The sequence below is a fragment of the Oncorhynchus mykiss genome, chromosome 13 (assembly GCF_057628025.1).
Source record: "Oncorhynchus mykiss isolate SJ-2025 chromosome 13, ASM5762802v1, whole genome shotgun sequence".
NCBI lineage: Eukaryota > Metazoa > Chordata > Actinopteri > Salmoniformes > Salmonidae > Oncorhynchus > Oncorhynchus mykiss.
Window position 1 is genome coordinate 52,726,499 of NC_143034.1, and position 12,792 is coordinate 52,739,290.

Genomic DNA, 12,792 nt, shown 5'->3' on the forward strand with positions numbered 1-12,792 from the left:
TTTGAAGAGGGGGATGACCGCAGCTGCTTTCCAATCTTTGGGAATCTCAGACGACACGAAAGAGAGGTTGAACAGGCTAGTAATAGGGGTGGCAAAAATTTTGGCAGATAATTTTAGAAAGAAGGGGTCCAGATTGTCTAGCCCTGCTGATGTGTAGGGGTCCAGATTTTGCAGCTCTTTTAGAACATCAGCTGACTGGATTTTGGAGAAGGAGAAATGGGGAAGGCTTGGGCGAGTTGCTGTGGGGGGTGCAGTGCTGTTGAACCAGGTGGAAAGTAACCAGGTGGAAAGCATGGCCAGCCGTAGAAAAATGCTTATTGAAATTCTCAATTATAGTGGATTTATCAGTGGTGACAGTATTTCCTATCTTCAGTGCAGTGGGCAGCTGGGAGGAGGTGTTCTTATTCTCCATGGACTTTACAGTGTCCCAGAACTTTTTGAGTTAGTGTTGCAGGAAGCAAATTTCTGCTTGAAAAAGCTAGCCTTGGCTTTTCTAACTGCCTGTGTATACTGGTTTCTAGCTTCCCTGAACAGCTGCATATCACGGGGGCTGTTCGATGCTAATGCAGAATGCCATAGTATGTTTTTGTGTTGGTTAAGGGCAGTCAGGTCTGGGGAGAACCAAGGGCTATATCTGTTCCTGGTTCTAAATTTCTTGAATTGGGCATGCTTATTTAAGATGGGTAGGAAGGCATTTAAAAAAAATAACCGGGCATCCTCTACTGACGGGATGAGATCAATATCCTTCCAGGATACCCCGGCCAGGTTGATTAGAAAGACACCATTTCTATGGTGAAGCATGGTGGTGGCAGCATCATGCTGTGGCGATGTTTTTCAGCAGCAGGGACTGGTAGACTAGTCAGAATCGAGGGAAAGATCAACGGCACAATGTACAGAGAGATGCTTGATGAAAACCAGCTCCAGAGCGTTCAGGATCTCAGACTGGGGCGAAGGTTCACCTTCCAACAGGACAACGACCCTTAGCACACAGCCAAGACAACGCAGGGGTGGCTTGGGGACAAGTCTCTGAATGTCCTTGAGTGGCCCAGCCAGAGCCCGGACTTGAACCTGATTGAACATCTCTGGAGACCTGAAAATAGCTGTGCAGCGATGCACCCCATCCAACCCGACAGAGTTTGATTCGATCTGCAGAGAAGAATGAGAGAAACTCCCCAAATACAGATGTGCTAAGCTTATAGCGTCATACCCAAGAAAACTTGAGGCTGTAATCACCGCCAAAGATGCTTCAACAAAGTACTGAGTAAAGGGTCTGAATTCTTATGTAAATGTGATAGTTTAGCTTTATGTTTTCTTGATAAATTTGCAAAAAAATCTAAAAACCTGTTTTTGCTGTCATTCTGGGGTAGATGATGAGAAGAAGAAAAAATAAATGAATCCATTTTAGAATAAGGCTGTAACTTAACTAAATGTGGAAAAAGTCAAGGGATCTGAATACTTTCTGAATGCACTGTAGGTACATTTATTCACTAACATGTACAGTAAAAGAACATTAATTGCACTCGGTCGGTGAGATGTTTTATATTTATATAATTGTAAACATACAGTAGATGGCCTAGAGTGGGTACATGCTTTGTGGTGTAGGCTGTTTCTTCTGGTGGTCTAGGGCAGCCTGGTGGTCTAGGGCAGCCTGATGTCCAGGTGGTCTAGGGCAGCCTGATGTCCAGGTGGTCTAGGGCAGCCTGATGTCCAGGTGGTCTAGGGCAGCCTGGTGTTCTGGTGGTCTAGGGCAGCTTGGTGTCTAGGTGGTTTAGGGCAGCGTGATGTCCTAATGGTCTAGGATAGTCTGATGGTGGTCTAGGGCAGCTTGATGGTGGTGAAAGATAGTCTGATGGTGGTGTAGGGCAGCTTGAAGGTGGTGTAGGGCAGCTTGATGGTGGTGTAGGGCAGCTTGATGGTGGTGTAGGGCAGCTTGATGGTGGTGTAGGGAGAATTGATGGTGGTCTAGGGCAGCTTGATGGTAGTCTAAGGCAGTTGATGGTGATCTAGGGCAGCTTGATGGTGGTGTAGGGCAGCTTGATGGTGGTGTAGGGCAGCTTGATGGTGGTCTAGGGCAGCTTGATGGTGGTGTAGGGCAGCTTGATGGTGGTGTAGGACAGTCTGATGGTGGTCTAGGGCAGCTTGATGGTGGTGATGGGCAGCTTTATGGTGGTCTAAGGCAGTTGAGGGTGGTGTAGGGCAACCTAATTCGATTAACCTGATGTTTCTTGGTGGGTGGTAGGTGCTACTCCAGGTGTTCCCTGAGCGCTGTGCCTCTCCCTGAGTTTAATGATGGGTTCTCCTGGTCCTTCTCCTGGTAGTGAGGGGCCTGGTCTCCTTCACCTGCTCCACTTCAATGAGAAATGACAGGGAGATCTTACATGTACATACAATGTCTGAAAAATAGGGATTACAGGGATTACAGGTTAAAGGGATAACTCTTAATGTGTGGTCAATGAATCATCTTTCTAGCTTTGGTAAAAACTTTTTTTTTTTCTTGATGACTGATTGTCGTCATTGACTCCATTTGTGACATTCTTCTCAAATTTGTGTTCTAGAGCCTTACCTGCAGACATAGAACAGGATGTAGGCAGTCTGTGCAATCGACTTCAGCACAGTGGCCTCATCTGTCCTCAAGACATGTGCGTCATCCAGGCAGAGCCACCCACTGCCACGGCTGTCCAAAACATCACTGATATAGTGGCCTAGGGAACAAGGGAAACAAAATAGAGTGTACATTAAGCTTTCATAATTGTGTGTGCGTGCCTGCATACCTGCGTGCCTGCATACCTGCATGCCTGCATACCTGTATACATGTTGTCTCCCAGATGTGAGATCACACTTGACAATTTGTAGATATTGTCTGGCTGGTGTCTCTGTAAGGAAACACATTTAATAATAGGATTGTTATTTTGTCTACAGGACAGGGGTGCCTTCTATAACTGCCTTATCTTGATCCGCCCACTATCTCAACTATCTCAACTGGATCTAATTATCTGTTATCTGTTCTATTTCTCTCTCTCTCTCTCTCTCTCTCTCTCTCTCTCTCTCTCTCTCTCTCTCTCTCTCCTCACCACAGCGGCTGCCTGCTGCTTTTCCTCACTGTCAGCTGGTTTCTCTAGCTGGTCAGAGGAATTTGAAGCTGGTGGGGGTATATCAAATATAGTGTAAATACAAACCAGAAAGTGAAGTGGAAACCTATCAACAAATATACTCTTAACTTCAGCTTCCGACTTGCTTTCCTCAACAGTCCTGTTTCATGAGAGGGTATTATGCATGACGTCAGTAACACAATGTCCTACCTGGTCTATCAAGGGTGCCTTTCGGGGAGTTTGCAGATGTGTTGTCCATGTTGTTTTTCCCCAGGGAGCTTGCCCTGTGTAAATTGATGGCATTGAAAATAAATATCTAGTGTGTGAAAATCATGGTGTGTGTTGGCTACTCAATGTGCAATGTCCCCAAACAGAGTGTAAACCAACCTGGCTCCATACTGGACAGGGGCTGTCTTCCCACATACGGCTGGGAGGGTTATTTCTGCAGGGATGGACATGGGATCATCCACCTTCTTTGGCTCCCAGTCGCCTGCAGTAAATCGCTTGATATGAAGCATTAGGACCCTGCTCAGAGACAGACAGGCAGGCAGGCAGGCATTCACAAAGACAGACAGACAGACAGACAGACAGACAGACAGACAGACAGACAGACATTCACATACACAGACGACCAGGCAGGCATTCACACAGACAAAGGAATCAGTCTTGTACTCAATTCAATAACCCAGTTTGGTGAGTTAGATCAGGACTGTCAATTGTAATCTGAGATGATGATGGGGGGACTCACCGGGGCAGCGTGAGGAAGTGCATAGTCACAGATGCCATGCTGCCTGAGCACACCCTGCATGCACACTCTAACGCAGATGGCTAGGTGACAAAGGATAGCAATACAATTATGAACATTATGACATTAATGATAGTGTTCCTTGACATACTAACTCTTGGTTTAAGCTAAGTGCTGACCTTAAAGTAGAGGTCCAGGCTGTGTGGCAGGTAATGGCTCAGGCTCAGGGACAAGTGATTGTAATCCTCCTGACCATACACTATAACTCCACAGCTTCAGAAGTACGGAGAGAAATGCATCAGCTATCCAACACAAACCTTTTGATCCTCTACACACTATCTTAATGCTTTACCTCTGTATCCTGCATATTATGCTGACATTAAACCTCCTCACAAATGTGATGATGACATCAAGGTACACCGTATACAAATGACAGCTGTTACCTGGTGCAGGTACGGGAAGTCTTCAGCTTGAATTCTAACTGCTTCACGGGGCAGGTGTATGGCTCTGGTGAGCCCTTTAATGCCATACCCTCCTCCTTCAGCTGAAAGAGGAGAAGCAACACACATTCATGGGCATCCTAAGAGAAGAATGGGAAAGAAGCAGAAAATACATCAACAACTACAACTGAAACAGAGCTGAGGAAAAACACTGTCACGTGTCCCAGGTTTATTGTTAAGTGAGTCTTTTAGCAAATAATATCTTACCTGTTCATTGTCGTCCTCATAGTCCTCATTGACAACGGAAAGACAGCGCTTGACTGTTTGAAGGATTTTCTTATTTTCCTTGTTCTTAGCATTAACAGTGCCTCCAGAAAGCCTGGCCTGATGTAACTCGGCAAAGCAGCTGTGGACGGAGACAAAGAGCATGCATTCAGGTTTCACTCTCTCACCTTGGCCACAGATTAGCTCTGTGCTTCTACTTTAACTTCTGATCAAATATGATTCAACTGATTCCTGACTGTGACAGGAAATCATCTCTGGTGTTAATCAGAAGCTGAGTTGGGTGTGGTTTTATCTTAAAAATCATATGAGACACTAAGAGTGTACGAAGGACAATATATATCCATTCATCCATCCATCCATCCATACATACATAGATAGATAGATAGATACATACAAACATACATACATACATACATACATAAAAACATACATACATACATACATACATACATACATACATACATACATACATACATACATACATACAGAGAGATAGATAGATAGATAGATAGATAGATAGATAGATAGATAGATAGATAGATAGATAGATAGATAGATAGATAGATAGATAGATAGATGGATGGATACATACAAACATACATACATACATACATACATACCACAGGAGGTTGATGGCACCTTAATTGGGGAGGAAGGGTTCGTGGTAATGGCTGGTTCGGAATCAGTGGAATGCTATCAAATACATCAAACATATTGTTTCCATGTGTTTGATGCCATTACATTTGCTCCATTTCAGACATCATTACGAGCCGTCCTCCCCTCAGCAGCTTCCACTGACACATACATTGAGGCGGAACTTGTGTACTGTAACTATAAGCGTCTAGGTGGGTGGGTCAGTGTGTGTACAGGTGGGACAGGAGGGTGAGAGCGAGGCTGTATACCATAGCAGTTTAGAGGAGGGGGAGGAACTCCAGATATTCTGCTGTCTCAGGATGTCTCTGCAAAATGCTGGCAGCCCCAGCAGGCACTGCAGAGCAGAGTTCATGAAGCAGGTGTTGCCAATATTAGGCAACCTGTGGGAAAGAAGCCATCAGTTACACACTAATATCTGAACTGTGGACCAAAGGTAAACTAATGAATGGATTTGTAATGGATTTGTATTTAAAACAAAAAGCAGAGCTCAGAGATAAGAGTAGGTGTATGTGTGTGTGTGTTTACCCGAGGAGCTTGGTGTTGTCTTCGCCCTCGCCTGTGCAGCTCTGCTCCCCCAGCTGGGTGCTACTCTTGCTGAACAGGTTGGGAAGGCGAGCCATGGCTTCCCGAGACCTGACCAATGGCCTGGAGGAAGAGAGACAGGGTAGAGGCCTCAGTAGCAGTAGCTCAACACCAATCGGTCTGTTTGAACACTGTTTTAATGTACAGGCATACATATATTCCTTACCATGTCATGGTGTGAGTGACCACTCTTATGTAGAGTTGAGTGAGATGAAGGTGGCTATTGTCTACAGTACTTACGTCTCCAAGGAGACAGAGGAAGCCTTCAGGTCAATGGAGGCCTCTGCAGAGAGAGACCGAGAGACGGAGAGCGGTAAGAGAGAAGCTTTGTCAAAGATGAATTGAGACAAGTAGCACCAAAAAATGGCACCCGTTTACAGACCTGCAATGCCAGCAAATAGGGGTACCATTCTCTTTGTCTGTGGAACAACTGCCCCCACCTCTTTGACCTCAGAGCTCATAAGATCTCTGTAAAGACACACAGACATATGCATTAGGTTAGCTATATTATATTGGCTTTTTCATTTCAATTTAATGGTGTAGGTTGGCATGAAATTTGATATCAGGCTGCAGTACCTGGCAGTCTCACTGTCTTTGTTGGTCTCTCCATGGCGGTGCAGGGGGTTTGGAGAGGAGGACTGGGGGGCAGGGGAGGAGACGTGAGTTGTGGAGGAAGGGCAGGCAGGACTGGGGGGAGTTCCAGAGGAGGATAACTGAGTTGAGACTGCCAGGGAAACAGAAGAAGCACTAAAAGGGGAGGAGGTCTGTGATCCTTCCACTGAAGAAGAAGAAGAAGAAGAGAGAGATGACATGTGGAGAGAGGAGAGGGAAGAGAGGCCGAAGATCTTGGAGAGAATCTGGCAGGGGATCCAGGGGGTGAGGGGGATGGAGTGCCGATTGGTGTTCGGCCAGACAAGGGGTCGAGGGGCGTCAGAGATGTTGTAGACGGTTTCAAATGGAAAGAAGAGACAAAGGAAGAATCAAGTTGGTGGTGATCCTTTACGTTCTTCTTCTCCCGGTTTTTCCAAACTGACGCAGTTACCATGCTGGCATCCAATGACGTCAGTTTGGGTGGGATTGGGAACGGCGATGGACAGCGGCTCCCAATCCCCAGGTGAACTCTGCACTTCTTTTTCTGTTTGGAGAAACATTATATATGTTATATTTGAACTAGCAGCAAATGTCACACCCAAACCACATGATCTGACCATAAAATAAAGAACTCGTTGCCCAATCATATTGAATTCTGTATCATAGGCTAACAAATAGCAAAAATACATGTTTATAAAAATAAAACCATTGTAACCATACAGTTATACCCTCTGTCCCAAATCCTGCCATTTGGCACAAATAAATAGACAATGAAACAACTAGTAATAGCTGAAAAGAATAGAATATACTCTAAATTGTAACAGAGTTAGACAAATTCTAGCCCAGAATTGACACATACCTTTTTACAGCAACACAAACATCCCATTTCAGTGTATTTGTAGATTGTGCCTTATTTTACAGAACATCAAAATATGTTGCCCATTTCACATTGTGATGTCATAAACCAAATTATGATGCGCCTGTCTACGCGTTACCAGCATAAATGGTAAACAAATCACACACACCAAAATGTTGAAAAATAATTTACAAAATTAATTGATTGTGTATTCAGAGTTATTCCTATTTCATAAAATATACAAAATAACTAGGTTCTTGCCAATACACCTGTTTTCTATTGAGAAAACATTGGGTTATCTTTCTCCCACGCTCCCTGGGCCACTGACGCGTGATTGTATGGGATATGGGAAGAGGCTAGGACATTCGAAGTAACATTACTGTCTAGCAGAATCAAAACAACTTTTATTGGTCAAATGGCCTACATTCACACATTCACAGAATTTGACTCGATGAATTGGTGCTGCCATTAATAGACAAACGTAAAGACACATTTACAGCCTATACAATATACAGTAAACATAAAACATATTTATTAGCTTCTATCTTCTTAAGATACTTTAGAGTAACATTTTATTATTGTCACGTTCTGACCTTAGTTCCTTTGTTTTGTCTTTTGTTTTAGTATGTTCAGGGCGTGAGTTGGGTGGGTTGTCAATGTTAGTTTTTCTATGATTTTCTATTTCTGTATTTGGCCTGATATTGTTCTCAATCAGAGGCAGCTGTCAATTGTTGTCCATGATTGAGAACCATATTTAGGTAGCCTGTTTTCCTTTGTGTTTTGTGGGTGGTTATTTTCAGTCTAATATCCAACCTTTCTGACCGACAAGCTGTCTTCATCAGCGTATACTGTTAGGAGCACCTTAACACAGATGGATCTATTAATCTCTGACCTTACCTCATTGAAAAGGTGCCACTCTGCCTAGTGACTGTAAACTAAACAAAAATACTAACGTTAGTACATTTGTTGTATATTTGCTGTTCTGTAAACCCAGTTGGTCACTACCACACCAGTCACAACTGTCAACAGATCATGACATAAATGTAAGCATAATTTGTTCTCGCAGAGTAGATTGTAGATCCTACTACCACCAGGGAACAATCCATTATTCAGCCCTACCATAAAAAGTACCCTTATCTCTCTCTCACTTTCCCCTCTCTCCTTCATTCCCTGTTTTCCTCTCTCCACCTCTCTCTTCCCCCTCTCCTCCCCCAGGTGGACACCCTGACCCTGGAGCTTGTGGCAGAGCGCAGCATGGCCCAGAAGAGTGAGAATGCGCGCCAGCAGCTGGAGAGGCAGAACAAGGACTTGCGAGCCAAGCTGGGCGAGCTGGAGGGTTCCGGGAGCCCCCCCCACACACACACAAACAGTTGTGTATATTGGCCAAATTGATGGTCCTCGTTAATAATACCTCTCCTGGCCCCCTCTGTCCCCTGCAGGCGTGGAGGCCCCATCAGTTTCTCCTCCAGCCGCTCGGGCAGGCGTCAGCTGCAGGTGGAGGGGACATCGCTCGACCTCCTATCCGACGATGAGGTGGAAAACAAGACCACGGACGCCAATGCCAACGAGACGCCAGCAGCTCCCCAACTGGAGTAGACGCGCTCCCTACAGCCCAAACCTTACCCCTGTCCTCCTAACCCCAGACACCAGCAGTGGACCCCACTACTCTGCCTTACCCCTCTATGGCAAGCTGCAGGACCAAGCAAATCCATCACCTCCTCCATATGAATATACCGCACATCATGCCTTGGATTCGTTTTTAATATCAATTGCAGATAAAAGTGCATTTAAATTGCATAGGCGTCTGAGTGTGCATAGGCACTCGAAAACAAATAGCAGGAGTTTACCATAATTATGTTAAGCTACTTCCCTGGAACAGCCATTAGAATCAAACAGCCCTCTAGCTAGAATTAACCACTGTCATTTCAGCTGGTTTACTGGCACACAGGTGGACGACTGCACACAAGTCGGTAAAAACATGTGTCTTTCATGATTGTACAGTATTGGACCAGGATATGTAAAACAAAGCACAGCATAAGCGAGGGAATTATTTTTAAATGGTAGCCTAAATGACGATCACACCAAATTTTTTTCATCAAAACCACCACTGTCATAGAGATACTGCAATCCACTTAGTTTAGTATAAAAATAACTATGTGAATAACTCTTTGGTAGCAGGTTTGTAGTGAATTAGATTGTACCACGCCATGTTGCCTCAGCATTCCCCCTATATATATGACCAGCAAAAGACCCTGTTAACTTGACCAATATAACCTTGTCCAATAACCCACCATTTTATATTTGACATATCAATCTACTTTAAGTGGTGTACGATAATGTGTGGAATTAGGTTTGTCAGACTTGGAGCAAAGGCCCTTTTTTTTAGAAAGACAGCCCAAATGTGTGCTTGACATACTATAATATTGCTATGTATAATTCTGGCTATTCAGTTATGTTTTCTGTACCATGTACAAAATACTTAACTCAAAAAGGTCTCTTTGACATCTCGTGTCACCTTAATTTCAATGCATTTCAAATGGCTGAATAAAATTAGCATGATTTACAGAAGGGTAATTCATCTTTTATTGAAGTTTTATTGAGTGTTAGAGCGTTGGTTTTAATTCAGTGGTTCAGGGTAGAGCAATCAATCAATTTGAATATGCACACTTGTTGATGCCTTGATTATTAAATGTTAAACATAAATGACCATTTTGTAAATGACTAATTACATATTTGAGGCCTTTATTATTATTTTAAGCCAGAACAAATTGGGGGAAAAAAGGTTTATCTGTTTCTTTTGAAAGACACTTCTCAATAAAGACATGAGGGGGAAAAAAGTGTATAGTGTTTGAACCAGTTTCATAGCTTTAGTGTCATATTATACCATAAGCACCTCTCCCATCGTGTTGGTGTGAACCAGTGTTATAACAGAATGATTTATGGAGCCTTCTGTCTGCCAGGCAGAAAGTAGAATTTCATTGGGTTCAAAGCTTTAACATCCTGAAGGTTGTTATTATTAGTGGACTGGCTGTTGACGACCAGGTATTCATTATCTCCTTTTATTTCTTGTATTTCTAGACTGTTTTTGTTGTTGTTGTTAAAGACCAATAAACATATCCATTCTAGAAAAATATTGTTTTTCTTCTATATTTCTTGTACAACACATTGATGTCCTCTTAGTCTTTCCCACAGTAGTTGTGGGTCAAGACTGTCTCCAAACTGATATGTGATGTATGGTCTATGTTACATTGCCATTCATTGTTCCATTACTTCATTGTATTTGTGGTTACATTAAAACCCTGAGGGTGGAAGTGGAAGAATGTGAAAAGTAGAAATAAAAATAATGGGGTGCAAAGGAGCAAAATAAATAACATAAATACAGTAGGGAAAGAGGTAGTTGTTTGGGCTAAATTATAGGTGGGCTATGTACAGGTGCAGTAATCTGTGAGCTGCTCTGACAGTTGGTGCTTAAAGCTAGTGAGGGAGATAAGTGTTTCCAGTTTCAGAGATTTTTGTAGTTCGTTCCAATCATTGGCAGCAGAGAACTGGAAGGAGAGGCGGCCAAAGAAAGAATTGGTTTTGGGGGTGACCCTAGAGATATACCTGCTGGTGCGCTTGCTACAGGTGGGTGATGCTATGGTGACCAGCGAGCTGAGATAAGGGGGGACTTTACCTAGCAGGGTCTTGTAGATGACATGGAGCCAGTGGGTTTGGCGACGAGTATGAAGCGAGGGCCAGACAACGAGAGGGTACAGGTCACAATGGTGGGTAGTATATGGGGCTTTGGTGACAAAACGGATTGCACTGTGAAATACTGCATCCAATTTGTTGAGTAGGGTATTGGAGGCTATTTTGTAAATGACATCGCCGAAGTCGAGGATGGTAGGATGGTCAGTTTTACAAGGGTATGTTTGGCAGCATGAGTGAAGAATGCTTTGTTGCGAAATAGGAAGCCAATTCTAGATTTAACTTTGGATTGGAGATGTTTGATGTGGGTCTGGAAGGAGAGTTTACAGTCCAACCAGACACCTAGGTATTTGTAGTTGTCCACGTATTCTAAGTCAGAACCGTCCAGAGTAGTGATGTTGGACAGGCGGGCAGGTGCAGGCAGCGATCGGTTGAAGAGCATGCATTTAGTTTTACTTGTATTTAAGAGCAATTGGAGGCCACGGAAGGAGAGTTGTATGGTATTGAAGCTTGCCTGGAGGGTTGTTAACACAGTGTCCAAAGAAGGGCCAGAAGTATACAGAATGGTGTCGTCTGCGTAGAGGTGGATCAGAGACTCACCAGCAGCAAGAGCGACATCATTGATGTATACAGAGAAGAGAGTCGGTCCAAGAATTTAACCCTGTGGCACCCCCATAGAGACTGCCAGAGGTCCGGACAGCAGACCCTCCGATTTGACACATTGAACTTTATCAGAGAAGTAGTTGGTGAACCATGCAAGACAATCATTTGAGAAACCAAGGCTGTCGAGTCTGCCGATGAGGGTGTGGTGATTGACAGAGTCGAAAGCCTTGGCCAGATCAATGAATACGGCTGCACAGTAATGTTTCTTATCGATGGAGGTTAAGATATCGTTTAGGACCTTGAGCGTGGCTGAGGTGCACCCATGACCAGCTCTGAAACCAGATTGCATAGCAGAGAAGGTATGGTGAGATTCGAAATGGTCGGTAATCTGTTTGTTGACATGGCTTTCGAAGACCTTAGAAAGGCAGGGTAGGATAGATATAGGTCTGTAGCAGTTTGGGTCAAGAGTGTCCCCCCCTTTGAAGAGGGGGATGACCGCAGCTGCTTTCCAATCTTTGGGAATCTCAGACGACACGAAAGAGAGGTTGAACAGGCTAGTAATAGGGGTGGCAAAAATTTCGGCAGATAATTTTAGAAAGAAGGGGTCCAGATTGTCTAGCCCTGCTGATGTGTAGGGGTCCAGATTTTGCAGCTCTTTTAGAACATCAGCTGACTGGATTTTGGAGAAGGAGAAATGGGGAAGGCTTGGGCGAGTTGCTGTGGGGGGTGCAGTGCTGTTGAACCAGGTGGAAAGTAACCAGGTGGAAAGCATGGCCAGCCGTAGAAAAATGCTTATTGAAATTCTCAATTATAGTGGATTTATCAGTGGTGACAGTATTTCCTATCTTCAGTGCAGTGGGCAGCTGGGAGGAGGTGTTCTTATTCTCCATGGACTTTACAGTGTCCCAGAACTTTTTGAGTTAGTGTTGGAGGAAGCAAATTTCTGCTTGAAAAAGCTAGCCTTGGCTTTTCTAACTGCCTGTGTATACTGGTTTCTAGCTTCCCTGAACAGCTGCATATCACGGGGGCTGTTCGATGCTAATGCAGAATGCCATAGTATGTTTTTGTGTTGGTTAAGGGCAGTCAGGTCTGGGGAGAACCAAGGGCTATATCTGTTCCTGGTTCTAAATTTCTTGAATTGGGCATGCTTATTTAAGATGGGTAGGAAGGCATTTAAAAAAAATAACCAGGCATCCTCTACTGACGGGATGAGATCAATATCCTTCCATGATACCCCGGCCAGGTTGATTAGAAAGGCAC

General features: G+C 44.0%; 1 protein-coding gene across 1 annotated transcript; it reads right to left on the bottom strand.

Annotated features, from left to right (window-relative positions):
• Nucleotides 1-2,096: 2,096 nt before the first annotated feature.
• On the bottom strand, nucleotides 2,097-5,645 carry LOC110486469 (ubiquitin carboxyl-terminal hydrolase 37-like). Its single transcript, XM_090194355.1, has 11 exons — nucleotides 5,462-5,645; nucleotides 4,542-4,680; nucleotides 4,278-4,414; nucleotides 4,014-4,107; nucleotides 3,838-3,917; nucleotides 3,477-3,614; nucleotides 3,300-3,373; nucleotides 3,072-3,139; nucleotides 2,804-2,873; nucleotides 2,564-2,702; nucleotides 2,097-2,348 (listed from the first exon to the last, which is right to left on the bottom strand). Exons 1-11 carry the CDS (start codon nucleotides 5,563-5,565, stop codon nucleotides 2,243-2,245), a joined length of 1,149 nt encoding a protein of 382 aa, XP_090050481.1. The 5' UTR covers nucleotides 5,566-5,645; the 3' UTR covers nucleotides 2,097-2,242.
• Nucleotides 5,646-12,792: the final 7,147 nt, after the last annotated feature.